At 34.9% G+C, this 24,166-nt stretch overlaps 2 protein-coding genes across 27 annotated transcripts in view; one reads left to right on the forward strand and one right to left on the reverse strand.

Annotated features, from left to right (window-relative positions):
• FIP1L1 (factor interacting with PAPOLA and CPSF1) overlaps nucleotides 1-13,378 on the forward strand; it is a 98,693-nt gene extending 85,315 nt beyond the window's left edge. For 9 of the 24 annotated variants that reach the window (XM_037829803.1, XM_037829802.1, XM_037829804.1 and 6 more), the window contains 3 exons: nucleotides 1,366-1,579; nucleotides 8,020-8,157; nucleotides 8,681-13,376. In XM_037829803.1, coding sequence (XP_037685731.1) covers nucleotides 1,366-1,579; nucleotides 8,020-8,157; nucleotides 8,681-8,828 — 500 coding nt within the window. In that variant the 3' untranslated portion in view covers nucleotides 8,829-13,376. Of the gene's footprint in view, nucleotides 1-1,365; nucleotides 1,580-8,019; nucleotides 8,158-8,680 lie in introns of all 24 variants that reach the window. The other 15 variants (XM_037829811.1, XM_037829815.1, XM_037829817.1 and 12 more) reach the window with 4 other exon arrangements.
• The window catches only part of LNX1 (ligand of numb-protein X 1), a 236,108-nt gene continuing 221,770 nt past the window's right edge, over nucleotides 9,829-24,166 (reverse strand). For all 3 annotated transcript variants that reach the window (XM_037829799.1, XM_037829798.1, XM_037829800.1), the window contains 2 exons: nucleotides 10,848-11,006; nucleotides 9,829-10,425 (listed from right to left, as the gene is read on the reverse strand). In XM_037829799.1, the coding sequence (XP_037685727.1) occupies nucleotides 10,290-10,425; nucleotides 10,848-11,006 (295 nt within the window). In that variant the 3' untranslated portion in view covers nucleotides 9,829-10,289. The remainder of the gene's footprint in view (nucleotides 10,426-10,847; nucleotides 11,007-24,166) is intronic.

The raw sequence follows: 24,166 nt of genomic DNA on the forward strand, positions 1-24,166 counted from the left end.
AATATTTTGCTCAAGTCTATATTTGTAGTTTGTTTTTGTGTGTTTTTTTTTTTTTTTTTTTTTTTTTTTTTTTTGCTTAATCTATCAGTAATTCAGAGAAGTATGTTAATCTCCCAAGATCATGGTGGATTTTTCAGTTTGTTCATGTATCTCTGTTAGCTTTAAGAACTCTCTAAGAATCAAGGCTATATTGTCAGATACCTGGACGTTTAACCTTGTTAAACTTCTTGATGAATTAATTGCATCTTCCATCTTCATGTAGTCATCCTCTTTTCCTCAGGTAATTCTTTGTATACTTTGTCCTAGTCTGTTTTGTCATTCACATAACTACTTTACTTTGGTGTTAGTATTTTTCTTGTGTTTTTTACCCCTGTCGTTTTATTTTCAACCATTCTGATTTTTTGTTGTTGTTGTTGTTTTTATGTCTCTTATTTTCAGAATGTAGTTAGATTTTTTTTAAATACAGGCCAGCTGTTTGGTCTTTTAACTGATGAATTCAATCACTTTTTATTATTCTGACTATTGAGCTATTTGTACTTTTCCCCTCCCTGCCTCACCATCCTTCCCAAGTCTTTTTTTAATTGATTGGGTTTTTTGGTTGCTTTTTTAAAATTCTATTTTTTCCCATATTTGAAATTATACTATTTTTTTTTTAAGTGTTTCCTCTTGAAATTTATTATGCATAGTTAATAATGTATAGTTAAACAGTTTCCAGACCATCTTTGCCATCATTAATGGGACCTTGGAACGTTTTATTTATCCTCTCCTAATTTATATTCTGTCATGGTCCATTATTTTAATTTTACCCTTTTTTAAAACTACTATTGGATATTACATTTGTTTGGATTTGCATATATGATTACCATTTATTTACTCAATCATCCCTTCTTTACATCTTAGATCTCTCTCAGGTTAGTCTCGACCTTTTCCCCTCAGTATATCTGGTAGAAGTTCTTTATAATATAAGCCTATTGGTTATAATTTTCCTCATTTTTTAACCTACTGAATGCCTTTATTTTCTTTTTAATCTTGAAATATAATTTATTGCAACACTTTGAAGATGTTCCACTGTATTTTAGTTTCCATTTTTGATATTAGGATATTATATTTAATCTAATTTCAGTTCCTGTTGACCTTGCATAAAGAAGGATCTTTATATGTTTGAACTTTAACATTTGTTACTAGCTCTTCCCCCAAACTGTGGGTATTTAGCATATTTTTTTTCTTCTATTTAAAATAAGTTTCTATTGTAATCTTTGAACTTTTTTGGTGGGAGTTTAGTCTTATCTTTTGTACTTTATTTTTTTGTCTTCTTTTGTAAATACCATAACTTTTGTTTTTCGTTTATTCTGTTTTTTCCTTTAGTTGCTTTTCCCCACCTTCCTGGTTCTGCTCCTTCATGGCCTAGTCTTGTGGACACCAGCAAGCAGTGGGACTATTATGCAAGAAGAGAGAAAGACCGGGACAGAGAAAGAGACAGAGACAGAGAGCGAGATCGTGATCGTGACAGAGAAAGAGAACGCACCAGAGAGAGAGAGAGAGAACGTGATCACAGTCCTACACCAAGTGTTTTCAACAGGTTTGTTGAGTATGGAGGAATCTGTATATATGTATTTCATTTACACTTTAGAATTTATATGGTGAGAGGATGGCAAATCCAGTGCAACTGGAGAAAGATTGCTTAAAAAGCACTTGGGAAAGTCATTTCCAAATTATCAAGGCTATCTAATTCTCAGAGGATTCCTGTTATCTAAAGTAAGTCCTCAGACTTATTTTGTTCACTTAATCTCTTTGTATCCCTTTACATATTTTTCTCTTGTCAACTAACATTTTTCTTCTTAAGTTTAAATATTTACAAATATATATAACTTTCATTGTATTACAAACATTAACATTTTAAAATGAAATTATTCACTCTTTTAGTATATCCAGTGGCTTAAGAACACTATAGTGATTTGTATACGTCATCCTCCATTTTTAAAAAAAACAGAAAAAGGCTTTCCTTAACTCTTGGAAATTTTACATTACTTTTTTGATTGAATTCTTAATATGCTCAGAAAAAGAGTTGGGAAAATCTAAAATAGTTAATATATCTTTGCTTATCTTTTGAGTGTTAAATGTTTATTTTCATTCAAATCTTGGACCTGAATATTTCCCTCATTCCACTTAAGAAAAATATCTACCACATAACTTACTTGGTAAAAGACAGTCCTCATACTCAAGGCAGACAGATCACACCAATTTCTATCAGAAAAAAATCTGATTCATTTTTCTATTCAGAAAAATAGTTAATTCCTATCCCCTATCTCAGTGTAAGATAAACAGAATAGTCACAGAGCCCAAACTAAGGTGCCGCCTCTCAACACTTTGTTTTTCTTTTTAACACTAGTTCAGAGAAAGAAGAGGCAGGGTCATTAATGGATAGTTGCTATAACTCCCATCACACTATTCTGTAACATATAGGAATTTAGAATATTCCAGGGCACAGACCAAATACTCCTTTTCTTACTCCACACTTTGTCTTTAACAAATGCAAGGGAAGACAAAGCACTATAAGAAGTTTAATGGAGCCTTGAGTAAAATAGAGCTCACTAATATTTTAAGTAAGATCTTTTTGATGCCATGTTTTTGTACCTCTAGTGAACGTGGTTAAGACTGGTGAAAGTAGTGCCTTTCTTTTGTAAAGGGAGATATGGGTGATTATGGGAAAAGAGTTTGGGTAGAGAATTGGCATGATGTTTTACCTGCAGGTGTATCGTTAGGCAGTTCAGTTTTACGAAAGAGTAAATATGGAAGTTGAGGATCTGGAAATCTGGACTTGATTTCCTAAAACTTTTCTTGACACTGGAGAGAATTCTTCTACTGCTGGAATACCAACATGCACTGTTGTCCTAAAGAATAAATTCCAAAATTGTTCTTGTGATGCACAAGTCGCTTGACAATCTGGCCTCAGGGCACCTTTCTACACTCTAACCTCAAGTCTCTTCAAGTCAGTATACCTCATGTTCCAGCTGCACTGAAACTAGATGCTATTCTGGGAATCCCTCCTAGTTTCACATTTTCTTTATTCATGTGTTTATCTCTTCTCTGTCTCACAAACATCTCTTCATCCTTCAAGGTTCAACTCACATCCCATCTTCTGTGAATACCTCTAACTTTAAAGACTGAATTAGTTGTTTCTTTCACATGCTTCTTAAGCACTTAATATTTTTTAAAGCATGTTTTTTTTTTAGTATGCCTCTTTAATAAAGAGGACATTGACTACCCTTTTTTATTTTTGTATCTTGAATACATAGTGAATGTGTGAATGATTAGTAGTCACTTAGACATTTCAGGTGAGGAGGTGAATACAATAGAGAAAAAAAAACAGCTTTGAAAACTTTTGGTGAAACTAATTGTGTTACCTAGGCAAATTCTGAAACAAAAATCAACCATTTTCTCTATTAAAGCATTCATTTGGGCATCTTATTAACACAGCATTGTAGGTACCATCACAATATAGAATGAAGTGAGTCTAAAATAGCTTTATTTCAAATCAGCTATTTTTATGGGTCAGATTATATAAATGTAAAGTACATGATGGTTTTTCTGATTTTGCTGATGTGATGGAGCAGTATATCTATTCAGGATATAAGAAATGCTCGATTCAAGCAGCATTTTTTCTTGTTAGATGTGGTCATGTCACATCTGAAAAAATGGTCCTTGGGTATCATCTGGTCCAAATCTTGACTTTCAAATGAGGAAATGGAAGCTTGGGGAAGTTAAGATAATGGTAGAGCCTACTATATACTGGAGATATGGTTGAGATATTACTTGAAATCCTTTCTAGTTTTTTAAAGTTAGGTAGTTTAAAGATTGTTATTTTTAAATCTCTGTAGTCCTCCCTGTGAACTTCGTCTTTATGAAAAATAAAAAACAATTTATTTAGGGGACCCTTTCTTAGTCCCTTCATGTATCAGGCCCATTGCTAGGTGATGGAATACAGAACTATTCATACACTATCCTTATATTTAGTCTCCGATTGTCACACTGGTTGGTAGCTTACAACTACCTAAAAAGATGTGTAAGAAGAAACTGAATAATATTTAATCTTTTTTTCTATGACTCCTAATAATATGACCTATACGTGGTAGCCACTTAGTAAAACTTTATTGACCAAATAAGCAAACAAAGGTATGATGTGTGTTTGTGTGTGTGTGTGTGTGTGTGTGTGTGTGTGTTTGTGACAGAGAGTGTATGTTTTGTGTGTTTTTGTGGTCAGAATGTGCTATTAACTTTAGCCACTTAAAATGCATGATTCTTTTTAATTCAAGGGTATTTCTTTCCAGAAGGATGAATTGTTTCTAATGGATTTTAAAATGAATATATTTCAGATAGCACTGCTATCTATAGAGTGTACATATTCACAAGTAAGGAGTTTAATGCAAAACTGATATGAAGGGAGACAATGAGTTGCTTTGCTAGAAATCATAAATTTTCTTTGCAGGAATAATATAATGTATAAAACATACACAGACAAACAAACACACAAGGCTACTTAATTGTTACTGGAATTAAAAGTGTTAATGGTTATACCAAGATTGATTTTCAGATTGCTGAGCTGTAGAGCAGCAGGAATCAGTGTTTACCTAAATCTGACTAAAAGTTTAATCCCAAGAGGCAGAAAGATGGAGGAATTTTATGGCATTCTGAATTATCCCAGGAATAGAGCATACTCTGGAAAATCCAAATGAAGCACAAGAAATGGCAGTGTTTTTCTGAAGACTGACATTTTATCAATATGGCATGTTGTGTTTTGTATTACAAATTACAGGGTCATTGTTTTGAAAATTGCGGACCGTTTTTAACATCTGTTTTTTAGGGAGCTTAATTGTGGACCAGTGAAAAGGCTGGTTTTTCTAGGGTGTGTGAAATGTGCTCTAATGATTTCCAGGCCCAGAGAAAGCTGCTGCTTATCAGAAAAGGGGTCTTTATGTTTTGTGTGTGGAACAGAATCATCGACCATCTGTAGTAAGGGTCTCACCATAAGACTGCCCTCAGAATCTAAAGGCCCCAAAGCTAACAAGTTGGTTTTAGGGTGAAAGGGAATAGAGAAGGTTACAAATGACAATTTACAAGATTATTAATTTTAATTATTTTTGTGGGTTGAGTTATTATAAAAAGAGCCTCATTTTAACTAATACTCATTTGCCATAGTGCTAGTTTATTCTGCTTCAGATGTTTGGTAATAAAGTTGAGTCACATTTACACGATAAAAGTTCTGCTTGTGAAAAATTAAGCACTGAATTCACTGAAGATGGTGGGCCCATATAATAGCTGTTCATTGAGTGCCTACTGTTGTACCATATGACTTATAAATGTTATCACCAATTCTTACAATGACCCTAAAAGGTTGTTGCACATTTTATAGATGAAAAAACTAAGATTTAGAGAGGTTAGGTCACTCCGCTGGTTCACATATACTAAAAGTGACAAAACCAGGAAGTAAGTGATTCTAGACCCACCCTACCTGTATTTTTTTCCACCATTCTACACTGCCTGTCATGGCATATTACCTTTCAGATAAGCTGCTTTCCACCCTCCAAATCTAAACTAAAGTACGTATTTGTGACACATATATTTTGTCATATAAGCATATACACATTTATTTATTTATTTATTTATTTTTGAATGAAAAGTTGAGAAACTTTGAGAATCACAGGCAACAATAACTGTGCTTGGTCAGCAATATGACTTGTATAGTACAGCATGACTGAGTCATTACTTTTGCTAAGAGAGCAGAACAATTAGACTGACTTTCTTTTATGTGGGTTAAACTTCCAACTGATTCTCTTCTATTTTTTCCATTCATATTCCTTAACATCTTGATGTTGTATATAGTTACTAATTCAGTAATTTATATTAAACATGTTTCTAGGATCCAAAACTCTTCAGTACACAGTGCCCTAAAAGATATTTTTATTCATTCTGAGTGAGAAAGCTTACTGATGTTAGGTTGTAGATAGAAAGGGATGACTTCTATGTTTAAAAAAAGAGAGAAAAAAGAGACTTAAAGTACTAAGAGAAAGATGGAGAGAGGAAGGTGAGTTAAGGGATATAAAAGCAAGACATGTCTAGGGAGGTCAAGAAGGACCACCCTCTATTTCTAGCCATCCTGTCAGTCCTAGTTCCTCCAGTCCATGTAGTTCTGTCCCAAATCAGAAGATGGAGGTACAACTTAAATTTATGCATTTGAAGTTATTAGCCATCTGTTCTACCCCCCCCCCACACACACACACACAGTGTACATGTCTAAAGGCAATTTTCTGTCTGTATTTTGTATGGATACTGTAGAAATTCCTTTGATGTTCATTTGTTCATGTCTCTACCTTTCTTCTAGACGAATGTATTCTTTCTGTAATTGATAAACCAAAGGTTTAAGAACTTTCATCTACTTTCTACCATGTACCTAGCTATTGTATGCCAAGTAATTTTAATATATTTTTAGAATCTTAACTATGTGCCCAAGACGTCACAAATAATGTAAGAAATTTGGTTGGAAATATAAGCTAGATATACAAACATACTTTCAATTCTAAATTGAGTAAAAGAAAATGGAGCTGCTGATTGAGCAAGTACTTTTCTGCAAAGCTATATGGACTATGTGTTATATGGACTGTGTCATTTGTTTCCTGATACAGCTGAAGCTGTTAGCATGAGCACTAATTAATTGCCTCTGTACTGCTGCCAAAAAGGCTATTTTTTTTTCCTATTTCAGTTTTAGTGACCAAAGAGATGGTCTAAAGTAATGAATCAGTGATTGTATTGGAATTCTAGGATTAAATTTCTAAAGACTAGGTGGAGGAGAGTCTTAGTGAGCATAACAGTCTTTGCTATATTTTGCTTATGATAGAAAGACGGAAAGTCTGATCAAATTGTATTAGATTGAAATATATTTAGCATTAAGAGAAGTCTGGAGCCAAAGGCAAATAGATGAATCCTTGGGTGTTAGAAATGAGTAATTTTAATTTCTGAAATGTCTAAAAGTTTGTTAAAATAGTTCTATTCATATGCTGTTCTCTCGTGATGAGAAAAATATATCATTTGTATATACAAAAATTTGTTTCAATTTTTATAAAGCAAGAAATATAGTAGCCTCTTTAAAATAGTATACCCTGAATACATGTATACACTTAAAACAATGGTACATAACAAGTGTTTAGTGAAGTTAGTTTTTATGATTATTATTCATTTATCACTTCATTTCAGGGCCAAGTACATCACAGAATACCATGAATCCTGTCAAGGTTCCAAGACAGATAACTAACAAAATTTATAGTATCCTAAGTTATCTCTTAAGGAACTTTTCTTTGATTTTTTTATCAAACAGAAACCCTCCCCTCAATATACCTTGAAACGATCACCTGCCTTGTTCATAGTAGTATGCCTTCATTTTACCTTGGATTCTTTCATCTTCCTATCAGGAAGGCTATTTAAAAGTTTAATATGCCCTCTCTCTGTTCTTTCTGTACTTTGTACTTACTTAGATCATGGATTTCACATGGATTTAATTGTTTACATGTCTTTCTCTCTCATTAGATACTGTGTTCTTAATGACAAGTGTTATGTCTTGTTTGTCCTGTTCTGAGCCTAGCTCCGTACTGGCACATTGTTGTTATAGTTCAGTAGTAAAAAAAAACAGCTCATGTTACTATTCACTACACATACTGCTGAATGTGAATTATAATTCTCAAATAGTACTTCTGAGGTAGGACTTCAGTATGAAGAAACCATACTAGGAAGTTAAATAACTTGCCTGTGGTCACATAGCTGAAGGCAGTGGTAGAGTCAGGATTAAATCCTAAGTCTGCCTGACTCAGCAGTAGCTATAAATATTCTACGTTGCACTGAAATGCTTGCTAAACTGGACTGCAGGTAGCCTGCTGTATGAAGTTGATACTTCATGTTCTTTGTTTAGCAGATGTTAACCTACTTTTAATAGTCTTGTTCTCAAGATACTTGTTTCTATTCCACTTTCAGTGATGAAGAGAGATACAGATACAGAGAATATGCAGAAAGAGGCTACGAGCGGCATAGAGCAAGTCGAGAGAAAGAAGAGAGGCATAGAGAAAGACGACACAGAGAGAAAGAGGAGACCAGGCACAAGTCATCTCGAAGGTTTGCTCTTTAATAAAATAGGCATCAATTTGAAGCTAAGAGAGAAATTTATTTTGACTTTATGAGATAACAGCAACCAAACACTTCTAGATGACCAGTTGAATAGTAGTGATCCTACTTGGAAGATTCAGAATAATCTGCTGAAATGGTTCCTTATGAAGCTTCAATAGAAAGTCTTAAAACTAAGTTACAAGACTGCATTTAAAACCCATAAACCAAAATCAGCACAGAATAAAAAAAAATAATATATGACAGAAGTTGACTTATTACATTATGTCATTGAGAGGAACCAATCTTTTTAATAGTGAATATTAAATACATCAGTTCTCAGTTTAATTTAAAGGAAACTCAGGTCCAATAATTGATGTAAATATAAGCTCTGCATAAAAGTCCATAAAAACGTTGACTACATCCCAAAATGGGTTTGTGAGAAAAAGAATGGTTCAGATTATTTAAAACCCAGTGTTATATTGAGAATTTACCTGGACAGAGTGGGTTAATTTTTGTCTTTCTTTTTCTTCAGTAATAGTAGACGTCGCCATGAAAGTGAAGAAGGAGACAGTCACAGAAGACACAAGCACAAAAAATCTAAAAGAAGCAAAGAAGGAAAAGAAGCTGGTAGTGAGCCTGCTCCTGAACAGGAGAGCACCGAAGCTACTCCTGCAGAATAAGCATGGTTCTGGGCCTTTTGTGTTAATTAGTGCCAGAAATAGAGCTATAAATCTTATTTTTCTGGATAATGTTTAAGAAATTTACCTTTGTTCTGTTAGTATAAAAAGTTAACTTTTTTCCAAAATAAAATAGTGAATTTTTCATGTTAAGTTAAAAATCTTTTGTCTTGTAATGTTTAAAAAATAAAAAGACAGCAATGACTTTATATCCAAGAAAGTAATGTGAATGGGTCACTCAGCAGGGAATTTTGAGAGCTACATACAGCTCTTTAAAGCTAAAAACAAATGATTTATTACTTATGTACATACACAGTATCTGATAAAGGTCAAGGGTCTACCTTGGCCATAGTTTTCTTGAGCTGATCAAATACCAGTCTCTTAAGGGGTTGCAGAGCAAAAGTGATAAGGCACCACTGAATCTTGAGATTAAAACTAGTCTTTATCATTACTACTGTGGCACTATTGCTTGTATACATTTTTGATATCACGACTTTTTGATACGTTTTCAGTGTTCACAGTTTGGGTTCGTGGTGAAACTAAATGGAGCACTTTTATATCCAAATTAAACTCTGTAAGGCATTTGGGTGGCCTGTGTGAAATGCTTAGTTTCTTGCAGGCACATGTACAAACACTCGTCAGTGTGACACAAATTTGGATCGCCTCATGGCCATCTGTATGATCCAGGGTCAAGCTGGTGTGGCCTTCCTGGATGCTTTTTCGAAGGCTTGTTGGTTGAGCAGGATGTGGAGTTTTATACAGTTACTAGCTCTATTGTGAATAAAATAAACTTAATGACAAGAGCTTTAGATTAGTCATTTCTTATCAAAACTAAGAAAATACAAGTTTATGATTCTGAGAGCATTTTTAGGGATAGCTCTAGGAGGTGTTTGTCATTGATTGTAACAAATAGCATGATACCCAAAAGAATGAATTACTTGGATTTTTAAATAGTGACAATATAAATGAACTTTAATTAGTATCACATACTAAAAGACAACTATAATTTTTAAAAAATATTTATTTCTCATATGATGAAAGGAACATTTTTCAGTAATGCACGTCTAAAATCCTCAGGCTTTAAAGTTTTTTTTTTAATGCCCATAATGTGCCCATTGCAGACCTCTGCATATACCAGATTTCTTAATTGTATGATTTGAATTCATGGGGCATACAAACCATTTCAACTGTTTAAGGGCTTTTTCTTGAATAGAAAAATATAAACTTAAAGCTATGAAGTAATGAGAAATTTTCCATACTAAATAAAACTACTAGTTTTCATATTTTGAGTTAGTTTTTCTGAAGGTGTCATTGCCTTTCATGAAATCATACTTTTCCTGACATTGAGTTTTACATTTTTTATAATGTATCCTTTTAATATAAAAATTGGTAAGATAAATATGTTATTTCAACTTAATTAGCCCACTTGTGATTTTCTGTTTTTCTATGACCTCATCACTGATTCTATAAAAAAGTGCCAGGCCAGGAAGCAATCGTGAGAGTAATTCTTCCTTTAAGTTCTTTCAGCATTCTTGCCAAGCAAGCATGTATCATTCCTGATGTACTTCTACCATTGACAGCAAGAAGAATATCACCACATCTGAAAAAAAAAAAACAGAAAACAAGATAAAAAATTTATATTTTAATCCATAGCTAAAGTTAATCAAAGTTTATTTTGGTGACTCTGGTTTTTGATACATCTGTCAATTTTAATGATATTACTTCTAATTAGTTTTTTTCCCCCTCCTCACTTAAATTCTCCAAACCCCCTATCCATTCAGCTTTTGTTAGAAACAATGGTAAAAGCGGAGGAAGTCACACTATGGAACAAAGAGTAAGTATAATCAATCACTTTGGATTTCTTAGAAATTGAATACTATAGGAACGAATCTCTTAACTGGGTGGGGGGGAGGTATGGTAAATACATGCCTTATTTCAGAAGGGGCCAAGTTTTTGCATGTATAAAACAAAATACCAATATTTGGATACAAATTTTTTTTACTAAGTAGTCAATATCATTACCGAATTCTTCCATCATTGTATGCCGGTGTTCCTTCAACAATGGATTTGATAAAAAAAGGTTTGTTTCCATTGTATTCTTCATAACCTCCTACAATGCAGAAGCCTAGACTTCCAGCTGTGTTTCTTCGTAGTATAACATCTTTACAGTTATACAGATACCTGAAATAGAATATATCCAGTGTGTAAGTTTAATTATTAGAGAATAATTATTGTGATTCATCACCTATTCCCTTTATTATTATTATTTTTTAAGACTAATGGCCTTGGGGTCACACTCAAAATTGTGTCATAGCTTGGTGACCTTTGTACTGTCTGCTGGCTTTTTCTAATCGAATCTGTTTTCCACAGCAGAACATGCTTTTTTTAAAAAAACACCATCACACTATGTTCTGTTTATACTTCAGCTGGGAAAGATAATCCTATTTTGGGCATAAAAAAGACTTAATGTTCAACTTGTATTAGCAAAAAGTTGGATATGCCTAAATCCTTATTGGTAAAACAAATTCAAACACATTTGTGGACATCTGACATTTATTTGTGGATATCAATAATTTTTAATAGAAGCAAAAATCCTTTGAATACATATTAACCTCAATGAAAAAAATTTAAACCTAACCCTAATTAATGAACTTGCAGAGGTTTTTTTGACCTGTGAAAAATAACAGTTTATATTTGTTTGCTAGTTATAGAAGAGCATGCCGATATAAAATGAATGGAAATTTAGGTACATTTAAAGATTATAAGAACAGTTCATATTGGGAGAAAAACACAAGCTGCCAGTAAACAGCAAATTCTCAGCTAAAAATAGAATATTAGATTGAAGAAAGAATTTTACTGCTCAGTGGCAGTTGGATGAGTTAATAGGTGCAGGCTAAGTGCAAACTGTTACAGTTATGATACAGGGGTATGACTGGGATGGGTCAGATTTGACTCTTAAATTCGCATGTCCATCCTATGCGCAGCTGTAGTGCAGGAACTCATTTGAAAGAAAATTAGCATTTTCCTGTTGGTAGAAGTCAAGATATGGCTGTTTTGTTTATAAACTACGTTAAATATTTCTTGTGAAACATTTTTTTTTTTAAGTTATGAAGTTGGTAATTACATGTTACTGACCTTGCTAATCAGTGTAACATGTTTTTTTTTTTTCCATGTTACATGATGTTGCTGACTCCCACATAAAATAAAATAAGCTTTGTTTGAATACATTTAAAATGTAGTGCTAAAATTAAACGCTATACCCAGTTCTGTATCCATTGTCATACATATTCAGATCACAATAATCAGTTTCTTTCACTAAAATATAAAACTACATTCCAATAAATGAAAACAAAAGAATTACAAAAATTTCATTCATTTAAAATGCTTATCTTATACATAAACAATTACTGTTACATGTATAAATTTTTGTTTCTCAATTATAACTAACTTGAAGTTATGAGAAGCAGCCCAGTATTAAATGCCTCTGCACACTTTGAACAAACACCACATCTAGCAGTGTTTAAGGTTTTTAATGTGACAAGTGAGGTTGTTTATTTGTTAACTTACCTAGGTTGGCTTTTCAATATTGCTACTTTCAATGGATAATGGATATCCAAACTATCTTTCTACTACATTAAAGAGTAGAAAAACCAGTCTCACAGATGTGTTCATGGGAACAAAAGAATTGTAAAGCAATTTCAGTAAGCTCAGTATTTTTAACTTTTATCTAGAATGAAGCAGGTGATGCTGTAACTTCAAAATTCATTTTAAATTCTTGATTGGTAGCCAGTTCCACCCATTTATCCTGTAAACTTATTATAGTCAAATTTAAATTCTCTCTCAATGAAATGAATTCTGGATCCATGAATTTCCTTTTTGTTGATCTTCTTTTCTGAAAACTGAAACATTCTATCAAATTTATAAAATGTTTGCATCAAATTTATCTTCTTATTGATAATTGCTAAATTATATCATAGTCTATGAAACTATTCTTAAAACTTCTTTAATTTTGCCCTTTGATCTTAGGTATTGAAAAATACCTCATATTTTTTGCAGGAGTTAGTTATATTAAGATCAGTAAAATTACTGAAGAAAATCAAAGGAGCAGGTTTGGCTTATCATTTCACATCTAAAAAAGTGAATTAACCAAGCTGACTTCTTACCTTGCAAAAAAAATGTTAGATCTATGGTTCAAACATTTTTGACAACTTTTCTCCTTTTAGAAAAGTATGCCACAATGTTTTTCTAAAAACTTTTTTTGGTAACATAGAACATAAAATTTTCAGTTTTAACCATTTTTAAGTTTGTAATTCAGTGGCATTAATTACATTTGTAAGGTGTACCATCTTTACCATCCATTGCCCCAAACAAAAACTCCATACCCGTTAAACAATAACTTCTGATGCCTCCTTTTTCCTGACCCCCCTAGTAACCTCAAATCTATTTTCTGTCTGTATGAATTTGCTTATTCTCAATATTTCATCTAAGTGGAATCAGCAATATTTGTCCTTTTATTTCTGGCTGATTTCACTTAGCATGTTTTCAAGTTTCATCCATGTTGTAGAGTGGATCAGGAATGCAATTGCTGGGTCATATGGTAATTCTGTTCAATTTTTTGAAGAACTGCCAGACTTTTCCATAGCAGCTGCATCATTTCATATTTTTAAAAGTGTAAAAAGTTCCAATTTCTCCACATCCTAGAAAATTTTTTTTCCACGTTTTAAAAGGATAGCCATCTGAAGTGGTTTCTCATGGCTTTGATTTGCAATTACCTAATGACATGATGTTGAGCATCTTTTCATGGGCTTATTGGCCATTTGTATATCGTTGGAGAAATGTCGATTCAAGTCTTTTGCCCTTTTTTAAAATCGGATTGTTTTCTTTTTGTTGAGTTGTAGCAGTTCTTTATCCTGGGTATTAAACCTTTATCAGATATATGATTTTCCAACATTTTCTCCCATCTGTAGCTTTTGTCTTTTCACTTTCTTGATAATGTCCTTGGCACAAAAGTTTTTGTTGTTGTTGTTGTTGTTTTTTATTTTCATAAAGCCCAGTTCATCTTTTTTCTATTGTTGTGCATGCTTTTGGTGTATAGGCTACGAATCTATTTGCCAAATACAAGGTCAAGACCTTTTCCTCTATGTTCTCTTCTAAGAGTTTTGTGGTTTCAGCTCTTATATTTAGGTTTTTGATCCATTTTGAATTAATTTTTGAATATGGTGTGAAATAGGGATCTAACTTTATTCTTTTGTCTAAGGAAATCCAGTTTTCCTGGCACCAGTTGTTATAGAAACTATTTTCCTACAGAATGGGCTTGGCACCCTTGATTAATATGGCCATAGAAAAGTAGATTTATTTCTGCACTCTCAATTCTATTCCATTCATCTATATATCTGTCCTTATGGCAATACCACACCGTTTGGATCTCTGTAGCTTTTGAGTAACTTGAAAATGGGAGCATGAGTCCTCCATTTTGTCCTTTAGCAAGGATTTTGGCCATTCAGGGCTCCAAGCATTTCCATATCAATTTGAGAATTGGTTCTTTTATTTCTGCAAAAAATGTGCTGAAATTTTGATAGGGATTGTGTTGAATCTGTAGATTGTTTTGTATAGAATTGACATCTTAATATTAAAGTCTTCAAATACATGAACATGGAATGTCTTTCCATTTATTTAAGTCTTTAATTTCTTACAGCAATGTTTTATAGTTTTCAGCATACAAGTCTTTCACATCCTTGGTTACATTATTTCTAAATATTTTATTCCTTTAGTTACTATTGTAAATGGAATTGTTTTCTTGAATTCCTTTTGGGGTCTTCATTGGTATATAGAAACACAACTGTTTGTGTGTTGATGTTGCATCCCACAAATTTGCTGAATTAGTTTTAGGTCTAGTAATAGCATTTTTTTGTGACTGGCTTCCTTATCACATATTAAAGAGAATAACAGAATTTAGTGCACTAGCCTTTACACAACACAAATTTTACTGTATCACCAAGCACACTGTTTAGTTCACATATTTTAATATTAAACTTTTTTTCCATAGCCAATTTTCTCAAAGGAAGGCTGTATTGGGGTACATTAATTTGGTGCATGTTCAATTAATCTGGGTAACTATTCCAGAAAGTTTTCCAGTCAGTGCAGCTGTGCCACCAAACATGCTCCTACATAAAACTAAACTTCAAATTTGCTGATAATGTAAACTTTCATAGTCTAAAAAAGGTATTCTCATACCACCATCATGTTTAAATAGTATATGTACTAAAAGATTTGCCAGGGTATTCAAGTTAAAATGTGCATTCAAGTTAAAATGATAAAGGTTGTTAGCTTCATTTTTTTTCTGAGCTGATTTTCCATATCATTAGTCATTGGAAAGTGGTACTTTCTTTGCCATAGATTCACCAAATGATTACAAGCCATCATTAGGATTCACTTAGCCTAACTTTTTCAGGTTTCATCCATGTAGCATGTATCAGGTGGATGGAATTCCTGCCTTACCGTAAGAAGTCCAAAGTATTATTGTTTGTATGTGACATATTGGACATCTTCTGAAAGCTTTTTAATTTAATACTCTCAAAAGACTATTTTGGTCTTAAACTTTGCTGTGTAAGTGGTACTTATTGTTTCATTAGCCAACACCTCCAAAAATAGTCTTACCATTTTAACAATTTTGGCTATAAACTGAATTTAATAGATGAATAAAAGCATGTATGAATTATTTTTGTCTTTTTGAAATCGCTGTCATTTGAAATTACTGTCATTTGTTTCCAATAAGGTGTGTCTTGATAAAAATCCAATGTCAAATTACTGTTTTAATTTCTGAACTTATTGCAGACCAGTACACAGTTTTTGGATTAGCATCTATTGGCCACACTTAGCATTTTTGAAGATGTTAAATATGCAAAAGGAATATTACACATTTCAAAAAAAAAAATTAAGAGAGTTTTGGACTAAGGTCCTTTAAGAGAAGGATTAAATTAAAAATTCTTAGATAAATTTTGAAATGTAATAGAAAATAGAATATTAACTAAAAGGGACTTAATCACACTAGGAAATAGACCAGAAAGATGAAGTAACATGTTCCAACCCATCAGTGACAAGGCTGGAACTAGAAATTGTATCTCATAGAAATCGTATTCTCATCTAGTGGTGTTTCCATTATATGACATACCTTCTAATATGTAAAATTGTATTTAAGTTTTGTATGCTAATCTTTATAATACAAATTTTCATATTAAAACTTAAAAAATTTTTCTTCTTCTTAAGTAAAACTACCCTCCACTAGGTCTGCCTATATTATCTTGTTTCCACTTCAGGACTTGTGTGATTCCAGAAATGTTCTACCATGTTTCACAGGGCTGGCTGCTGCTTTCTATTCTGGTCATGGGTCAAATGTCATCTCTTCACAGCCTTTCCTAACCACCTAGCCAAAAGTAGGCAAACGGTCTAGATGAAACCAAAGATCATGTTGGATTGGGCACTAAGTAAATGATTTGCAAAGATAGGAGGTGGGGATCAGTGTAGAATGCTTGAAAAGGAGATTTGATAATGATATGGTGAACTGTAAGTATGGGAAAAAGCTATAAGGAATTAAAGCAAGGGAAAGACTGAAATATGTCCAGTGGATTAGTCCATAAACAAGTTTTTTGGTGAGTTGTTTGAGAGCAATTTAGTGGCAAGAGTAGGGCAGGAGAGGCTAGACTAGTGAATTGAGGTATGAATGACAAAAACCCTGGACATAGAAAGGATAGATAATTTTTCAAGAAGTTTGCTTGGTCAAGGATAAAAGAAAGATAAAGCTGGAGGATTATGAGAGGTTTTTGACTGTTTTAAAAGAGAAGTATGAACATACTTAACTGGTGAGAAAAACTACAGGAAGAGCAGGGACAATCCTTTAGAAGGGAGAGGAGGGAATGAGGAAAAGCTGTATAGGGATTTAGGTAGATTGGGAGGTATAATCTAGTGGATTTTAGTTTGTGACATGGAAAATGTATTTATCTCTGAGGAAATATTGGAGGTTTTACGTCTCATGGTGTACACAGGAAACAGCAGCTGTAGGAATGAGAGAGCTGACAAGAAAACGATACTTGGGCAGCAATGAGGGCCCATGAATTTAAAGGATGTCTGTAATTTGATTTTCTCCAGCAGTGCTCTGAGATCTAGAAGTAGGCCAGAGAAAATGTACACAGTTGGATAAATCTGGAGTTGTGATTTTGCTAGGAAGATAGTCCAGAAAGGCAATGGCATAATAAAGTGGAAGATACATTTAATAAAAAGGGGGGGGGGCAGGGTTTAAGAGCTGGTACATGGCTCTAAGTAAGTAAGGATGGGAGTGAAGACAGAAGAGGGTTTAAGGGAATTGTAGAAGGGTCTCTGAACTAGAAGGGCCTAAGGGTTTGGAAGGGTAGAAGGCTGTATTCAGAACATTTGACTAATTTTGAAAGGGGAACTGTAGAAGGTCCCAAGTATGGGCCGAGGCCATAGAGGACGGTGATTGAAATTCTGGCTCTTTTAAAAACAGCATCCTTCTCACCCCCTTAGCAATAACCATCTCTCCTCTTAAAAGTTTACTCTACAACTCACTGCATAGATAGTGATATCCCCACTATCTGCCTGAAGCTTCTCTTGTTTAAGGCCCCCTGAGGCTGAATTCAATGGATATTTTTCTGTTCTTTCATTGGCCATTCCTTCTAAGTCTCCTTCAGGGGCTTCTCTTGTCAGCCATTCTCTCAGTGGACCTGAGATATGATTTTTCACTGACTATGACTTATCAGCAATTATAGTGGAATCACAATGTTCACAAACTTTTAAATTTTAATGGCCTGGTTAAGATCATAGACTCCGGAACACTGAGCCCCTAAACACATCAAGCTCTTCTGCCATCATCCCTGCATGTTGATCCTGCCCAAATCTATCTTTATTTTAGGCTTTTCTCCAAAGTGTGGTCCTCAAAATGTGTGCCTTTTCAGGGAGTCTGGAATTCAAAATACTCTCATATTAATACTATAATGTTGTTTGTGTTTTTCATGCTCATTTTCTTACGAGCATATGATTAGGTTTTCCAGAAGTTACATGATAGGTTATATGATAATAGATTGAATGTAGAAGCATAAATGAGAATCCAGTTGTCTTCTATTAAGCCAGACAGCAAAGAGGTTTGCAAAAATGTTAGACAGTGCCACTCTTCTAACTTCCTGAAAAAAGTTTTTTTTGATAAAAGATATGTTAATACATAATGGGTTTATTATTTTAAATGAATGAATAAGTACTTTAGAATTTTTCTCAGATTAATTTATAATGTATTACTAGATGTAACATACATAAACAAAAACTTTGGGGGTCATCAATGATTTTTAAGAGTATTATAGGGGTCCAGATGTAAAACTTTGGGGATTGCTACTCTAGAAATGTTTATCAAACTTGGATGTACTACCAGTACGTGCTCCCAAACACTAATATCGGCCCGTTTTTCCCTACTGGGGTAAAATAATTGTATTAATGGTCCCAATTCTTCTCCCCTCTCTGGTATCCATGTCCCTTGTCACACAACTTCATAGTACTCTCCTACTCTGACTCTGGAATCAGAAAGAGAATCATTAGTGGGATGTTGGCAACAGCCAGTCAAACCCTAGATACATAAACTAGTCCAGCCAAGACCAGCAGAGCCACCCATATGACCCACACAGCCTGCAAATGCATGAGTGAGCCAGCCAAGATAAGCTAAGCCTAGCCCAGGTCAGCTGAACCCCATAGATTTGTGAGCTAAATGAACTCTTACTGTTGCATGCCACTAGGATATTGTGTTGTTTGCTATGCAGCACTATTGGGAAATAAAGTGTTGGTATTTCTATCCTCCAATTTGGTTGTATCCTCCAACCAGAAGAAAGGAACCATAATTCACTCCAGTATCTCTTGTATATTCTCAAAGCACTGTCTACCTTATATGCATAAGGGTGCATTATCACAGTATTTGTAGTATTTTAATCATAAATTTTATAATTGATTTATAATAATTTATTATATTTTGTTATAGATTATGAAGTCCTTGAGGGCTAACCCCAGTACATTACATATTACTTTATTATTTCATTCAACAACTGCCTGGCTTAGCAGGGCCATTTAAAGACTTTCTTTTGGAGGAGCCATCCCTTATTATAGCAAACATGTTAAAATACATTCATTTCCTACATTAAACAGGTAGATTTGGGGGTAGGAGTAAAAGAAACAATTTCTAAGAAAATAATTTTGCTTTTGAAATGAACTTGGCCAAGAGTAACACCTTTGATTTTTCACTATGACTTATCAGCAATTATAGTGGAATCACAGGAAATTTGAAGACTCAGAAGTTAGCAGTGAAGAAAGCTATACATACGCTGGTGGCTAAATGAAACACTCATTTAATGAACAAAGTCTGAGTCTTATTCAAACTCCTCCAGAACTTGCTTTAGGGAAGAAAGAAAAATTGTATAAATTAAATTATAAAAGCTAAATATAGGCTTAGCATTCTCTTAAAATATGTTCACAAACTTTTAAATTTTAATGGCATAGTGGTTAAGATCATAGACTCCAGAACCAGACAGCCTAGTTCAAATCCCAGCTCTGCCTGTTTACTAGTCATGTAACCTTGGGCCAGTTCCTTAAAAAAAATAAAAAAAATCCATGATAGCTGCTTCCCTGCTATTCAATATAGACAACTCTTTTCAAAATGTTTTAAGAATGTCAGGAGAGTAAAAGGTTAAATTCCTAGGCAATAGTAGAAACAGTTAATGTATATTCCTAACATACTTGTCCAGATGAGAGCATGTTTTGAAAGACTTCCAGATGTGGAGTATGGGCCTTGAGAGCCAACAGAGAATAAAGCAGAGGGTCTTTAGTATTTTCTGAATCACTCCCAACTAAATGGCATCTGATAATTTGTATAGCTCAAAGTCTGAAGCTGCTGTCCAGGTATTACTCCTGGCACACAATGCACTATTTTTTTTTTTTTTTGGCTTTTATTTATTTTTTATTTTTTTTTAGACTCTGTACCCACTTCTATTTTTTTAAATTCATTTTATTGAGATATATTCACATACCACGCAGTCACACAAAACAAATCGTACATTCAGTTGTTCACAGTACCATTACATAGTTGTGCATTCATCACCGAAATCAATCCCTGACGCCTTCATTACCACATACCACACACACAAAAATAACAAGAATAATAATTAAGTGAAAAAGAACAATTAAAGTAAAAAAGAACACTGGGCGGGGCGGAGCAAGATGGCAGCATAGAGAGAAGTGGAAGCTAAGTAGTCCCCCTGGAACAACTAGAAAAAACCAGAAACAACCAGTAAATAATCCAGAATAACTGCGGGGGGACAAACAAGACCATTCACTCATCATACACGAACCTGAATTGGGAGGAATGCCCGAGAACACAGCATAAAATCTGTAAGTAAAACCTGCGGATCCAAGTCACAAGACCCCCTCCCCCATAGCCTGAGCTGCAAAGCCTCGTGGTGCCAGAGAGAAGCTCTCTCCCAGCAAGCGAATATAGCTCAACTGAGCTCCAACTGGGGTTTAAGTAGCGAGTGTGAACTGCTCACTACAGGTACACATCCCCAAAAAACAGACAGAGGCTTTGGGTGACAACTGACCTGGGAGAGCCAGAGGGTCGCCTTAGACTGGGTCTGAAGGGGACTATTTGTTTCTTTTTCGGCTCAGTGGAGAAAGCCCCAGTCATTTTCAGTTTCCAGGGCTGTGACTCGGGGAAGGGTGGAGACAGCACACGCAGAGAGAGAGACCATTGAAATGCTAATGACATCCACCTGGGGGGTCTGTCTTCTCTAGGAGGAAAGGGGTGGGGTCCTTTCCATTCAGAACCAGACCTCAGAGCCTGGGGGAACACGGCCCTACCTCCTCACACCAGTCAAGAATTATAGGCTAACAGGCATCACCTGCTGGGCAGAAAAGCACAGTGACCTGAGGCATCAAAGGGTGAAGCAATTTTCTAAGACACACCCGCAGGGAAACCAGATACTGAATATTCCCTCTGGGACCTGAGCCTGTTCTGGTCTGGGAAAACCTGATTTTGATAACCAAGGAAACCATGCCTAGACAACAGAAAATTACAACCTACACTAAGAAAAACAAAGTTATGGCCCAGTCAAAGGAACAAATGTACACTTCAACTGAGATATAGGAATTTAAACAACTAATGCTAAATCAAATCAAAAAGTTTAGAGAAGATATTGCAAAAGAGATAGAGGCTGTAAAGAAAACACTGGGCATATATACGGCAGAAATCAAAAGTTCAAAAAAACTAGTAGAATCTATGGAAATGAAAGGCAACACAAGAGATGAAAGACACAATGGAAACATACAATAACAGATCTCAAGAGGCAGAAGAAAACACTCAGGAACTGGAGAGCAAAACACCTGAAAGCCTACACACAAAGGAGCAGATGGAGAAAAGAATGAAAAAATATGAGCAACGTCTCTGGGACCTCAAGGATGAAACAAAGTACAATAATGTACATATCATTGGTGTCCCAGAAGGAGAAGAGAAGGGAAAGGGGGCAGAAGCAATAATAGAGGAAATAATTAATGAAAATTTCCCATGTCTTATGAAAGACATAAAATTACAGATCCAAGAAGCGCAGCGTACTCCAAACAGAAGAGATATGAATAGGCCTATGCCAAGACACTTAATAATCAAATTATCAAATGTCAAAGACAAAGAGAGAATCTTGAAAGCAGCAAGAGAAAAGCAATCCATTACATACAAAGGAAGCTTAATAAGACTGTGTGTGGATCTCTCAGCAGAAACCATGGAGGCAAGAAGGAAGTGGTGTGATATATTTAAGATACTGAAAGAGAAAAACCGCCAACGAAGAATCCTATATCCAGCAAAGCTGTCCTTCAAATATGAGGGAGAGCTCAAAATATTTTCTGACGAACAGAGAATGAGAGACTTTGTGAACAAGACACCTGCCCTACAGGAAATACTAAAGGGAGCACTACAGGGTGATAGAAGACAGGAGTGCGTGGTTTGGAAAACAATTTTGGGAGATGGTAGCACAACAATATAAGTACACTGAACAAAGGTAACTATGAATACAGTTGAGAGAGGAAGGTGGGGAGCATGTGAGACACTGCAAGAAAGGAGGAAAGATAAAGACTGGGACTGTGTAACTTGGTGAAATCTAGAGTATTCAACAATTGTGATAAAATGTACAAATATGTTCTTTTACGAGGGAGAACAAGCAAATGTCAACCTTGCAAGGTGTTAAAAATGGGGAGGCATTGGGGGAGGGATGCAATCAGCATAAACTAGAGACTGTAACTAATAGAATCATTGTATTATGCTTCCCTTAATGTAACAAAGGTGATATACCAAGGTAAATGCAGATAAGAGGGGGGGATAGGGGAGGCATGTTAGACACTTGACATTGGTGGTATTGTCTGATTCTTTATTCTGCTTTGATTTAAGGTTATTTTTCCTTTTGCTGCTTCCTAGCTGTCATTTTCTTTTCCTCTTTCTTTAGCCTCTCTACCTTCTTTGACTCTCCCTCCTGCCTTGTGGAAGAAATGGAGATGCCCTTATATAGATAGTGGTGAAGGTGGTGATATATAAATAAATGTATGACCATGCAGAGAACCATTGATTATTTACTTGGGATGGAATGTATGGTGAGTGAACAAAACCATATTTAAAAAAAAAAATGGGTTGATGACAAAACCTCGAGGGCAATATACTGAGTGAAATAAGCCAGACACATAAGGACAATTATTGCAGGGTCTCCCTGATAGGAACTAATTATAATATGTAAACTCATAGACATGAAATATAAGGTACCAAGACATAGGACAAGGCTTAAGAATGGGGAGTGGTTGCTTAGTATGAGCAGAATGTTCAATTAGGACTAACTTAAATGTTTGGAAATGATCAGGGGTGTCGGTAGCAAGATGTGAGAATAACTAACAGCGCCAAATGGTGTGTGAATGAGGTGGAAAGGGGAAGCTCAGAGTCATATATGTCACCAGAAGGAAAGTTGGAGGTCAAAAGATGGGAATGTATAAAACTGAATCCTATGGTGGGCAATGTCCATGATCAACTGTACAAATACTAGAAATCGCTTCCATGAACCAGAACAAATGTATGACAATACAATTCGAAGTTAATAATAGAGGGGCATATAGGGAAGAACTATATACCTATTACAAACTATATACTACAGTTAGTAGTATTTCAACATTTTTTCATAAACAGTAACAAATGTACTATACCAATACTATGAGTCAACAATTGAGGGGGGTTGGTTAGGGATAGGGGAGGATTAGAGTTTCCTTTTCTTTTTTTCTTTTTTCATCTTTCACTTTATTTCTTGTCTGGAGTAATGAAAAGTTTCTAAAAATTGAACAAAAATTAAGTGTGATGGATGCACAGCTGTATGAGGGTACCCAGGGGCAAGTGATTGTACACTTTGGATCTTTGGATAATTGTATGGTACCTGAACAATCTCAATAAAAATGAAAAAAAAAAAAAAAAAAGAACACTGGGTGCCTTTGTCTGTTTGTTTTTTTCCTTCCCCCATTTTTCTACTCATCCATCCATTAACTAGACAAAGGGGAGTGTGGTCCACATGGCTTTCCCAATCACACTGTCACCCCTCATAAGCTACATTTTTATTCAATCGTCTTCAAGATGCATGGGTTCTGGGTTGTAGTTTGATAGTTTCAGATATTTACTGCTAGCTACTTCAATTCACTAGAACCTAAAAAGAGTTGTCTATATTGTGTGTAAGAGTGCCCACCAGAGTGACCTCTCAGCTCCTTTTGGAATCTCTGCCACTGAAGCTTATTTCATTTCCTTTCACGTCCCCCTTTTGGTCAAGAAGATGTTCTCCATCCCACGATGCCAGGTCTAGATTCCTCCCCAGGAGTCATATTCCACATTGCCAGGGAGATTTACTCCCCTGGCTCTCAGATCCCACGTAGCAGGGAGGGCAGTGATTTCACCTGCCAAGTTGGCTTAGCTAGAGAGAGGGCCGCATCTGAGCAACAAAGAGGCATTTGGGAGGAGGCTCTTAGGCACAATTATAGGGAGGCCTAGCCTCTCCTTTGCAGCAGCAGTCTTCCCAAGGGCAAGTTCTGTGGTAGAGGGCTCAGCGCATCAAACCACTAGTCCCCTATATCTGTGAGCGCATTAGCATCCATCGAGGTGGGGAAGCCCAACAACCCTGCATTCTCCAGCAGCTCCTCAAGGGGTCTCTGCATATTTTTTTCCTTTTTTTTTTTTCAATTAACTCTTTTTTCAAATCAACTATATAAAAAATTTAAAAAAATAAAAATTT

Source organism: Choloepus didactylus, chromosome 3 (assembly GCF_015220235.1).
Source record: "Choloepus didactylus isolate mChoDid1 chromosome 3, mChoDid1.pri, whole genome shotgun sequence".
In the NCBI taxonomy this organism is placed as follows: Eukaryota; Metazoa; Chordata; class Mammalia; order Pilosa; family Megalonychidae; genus Choloepus; species Choloepus didactylus.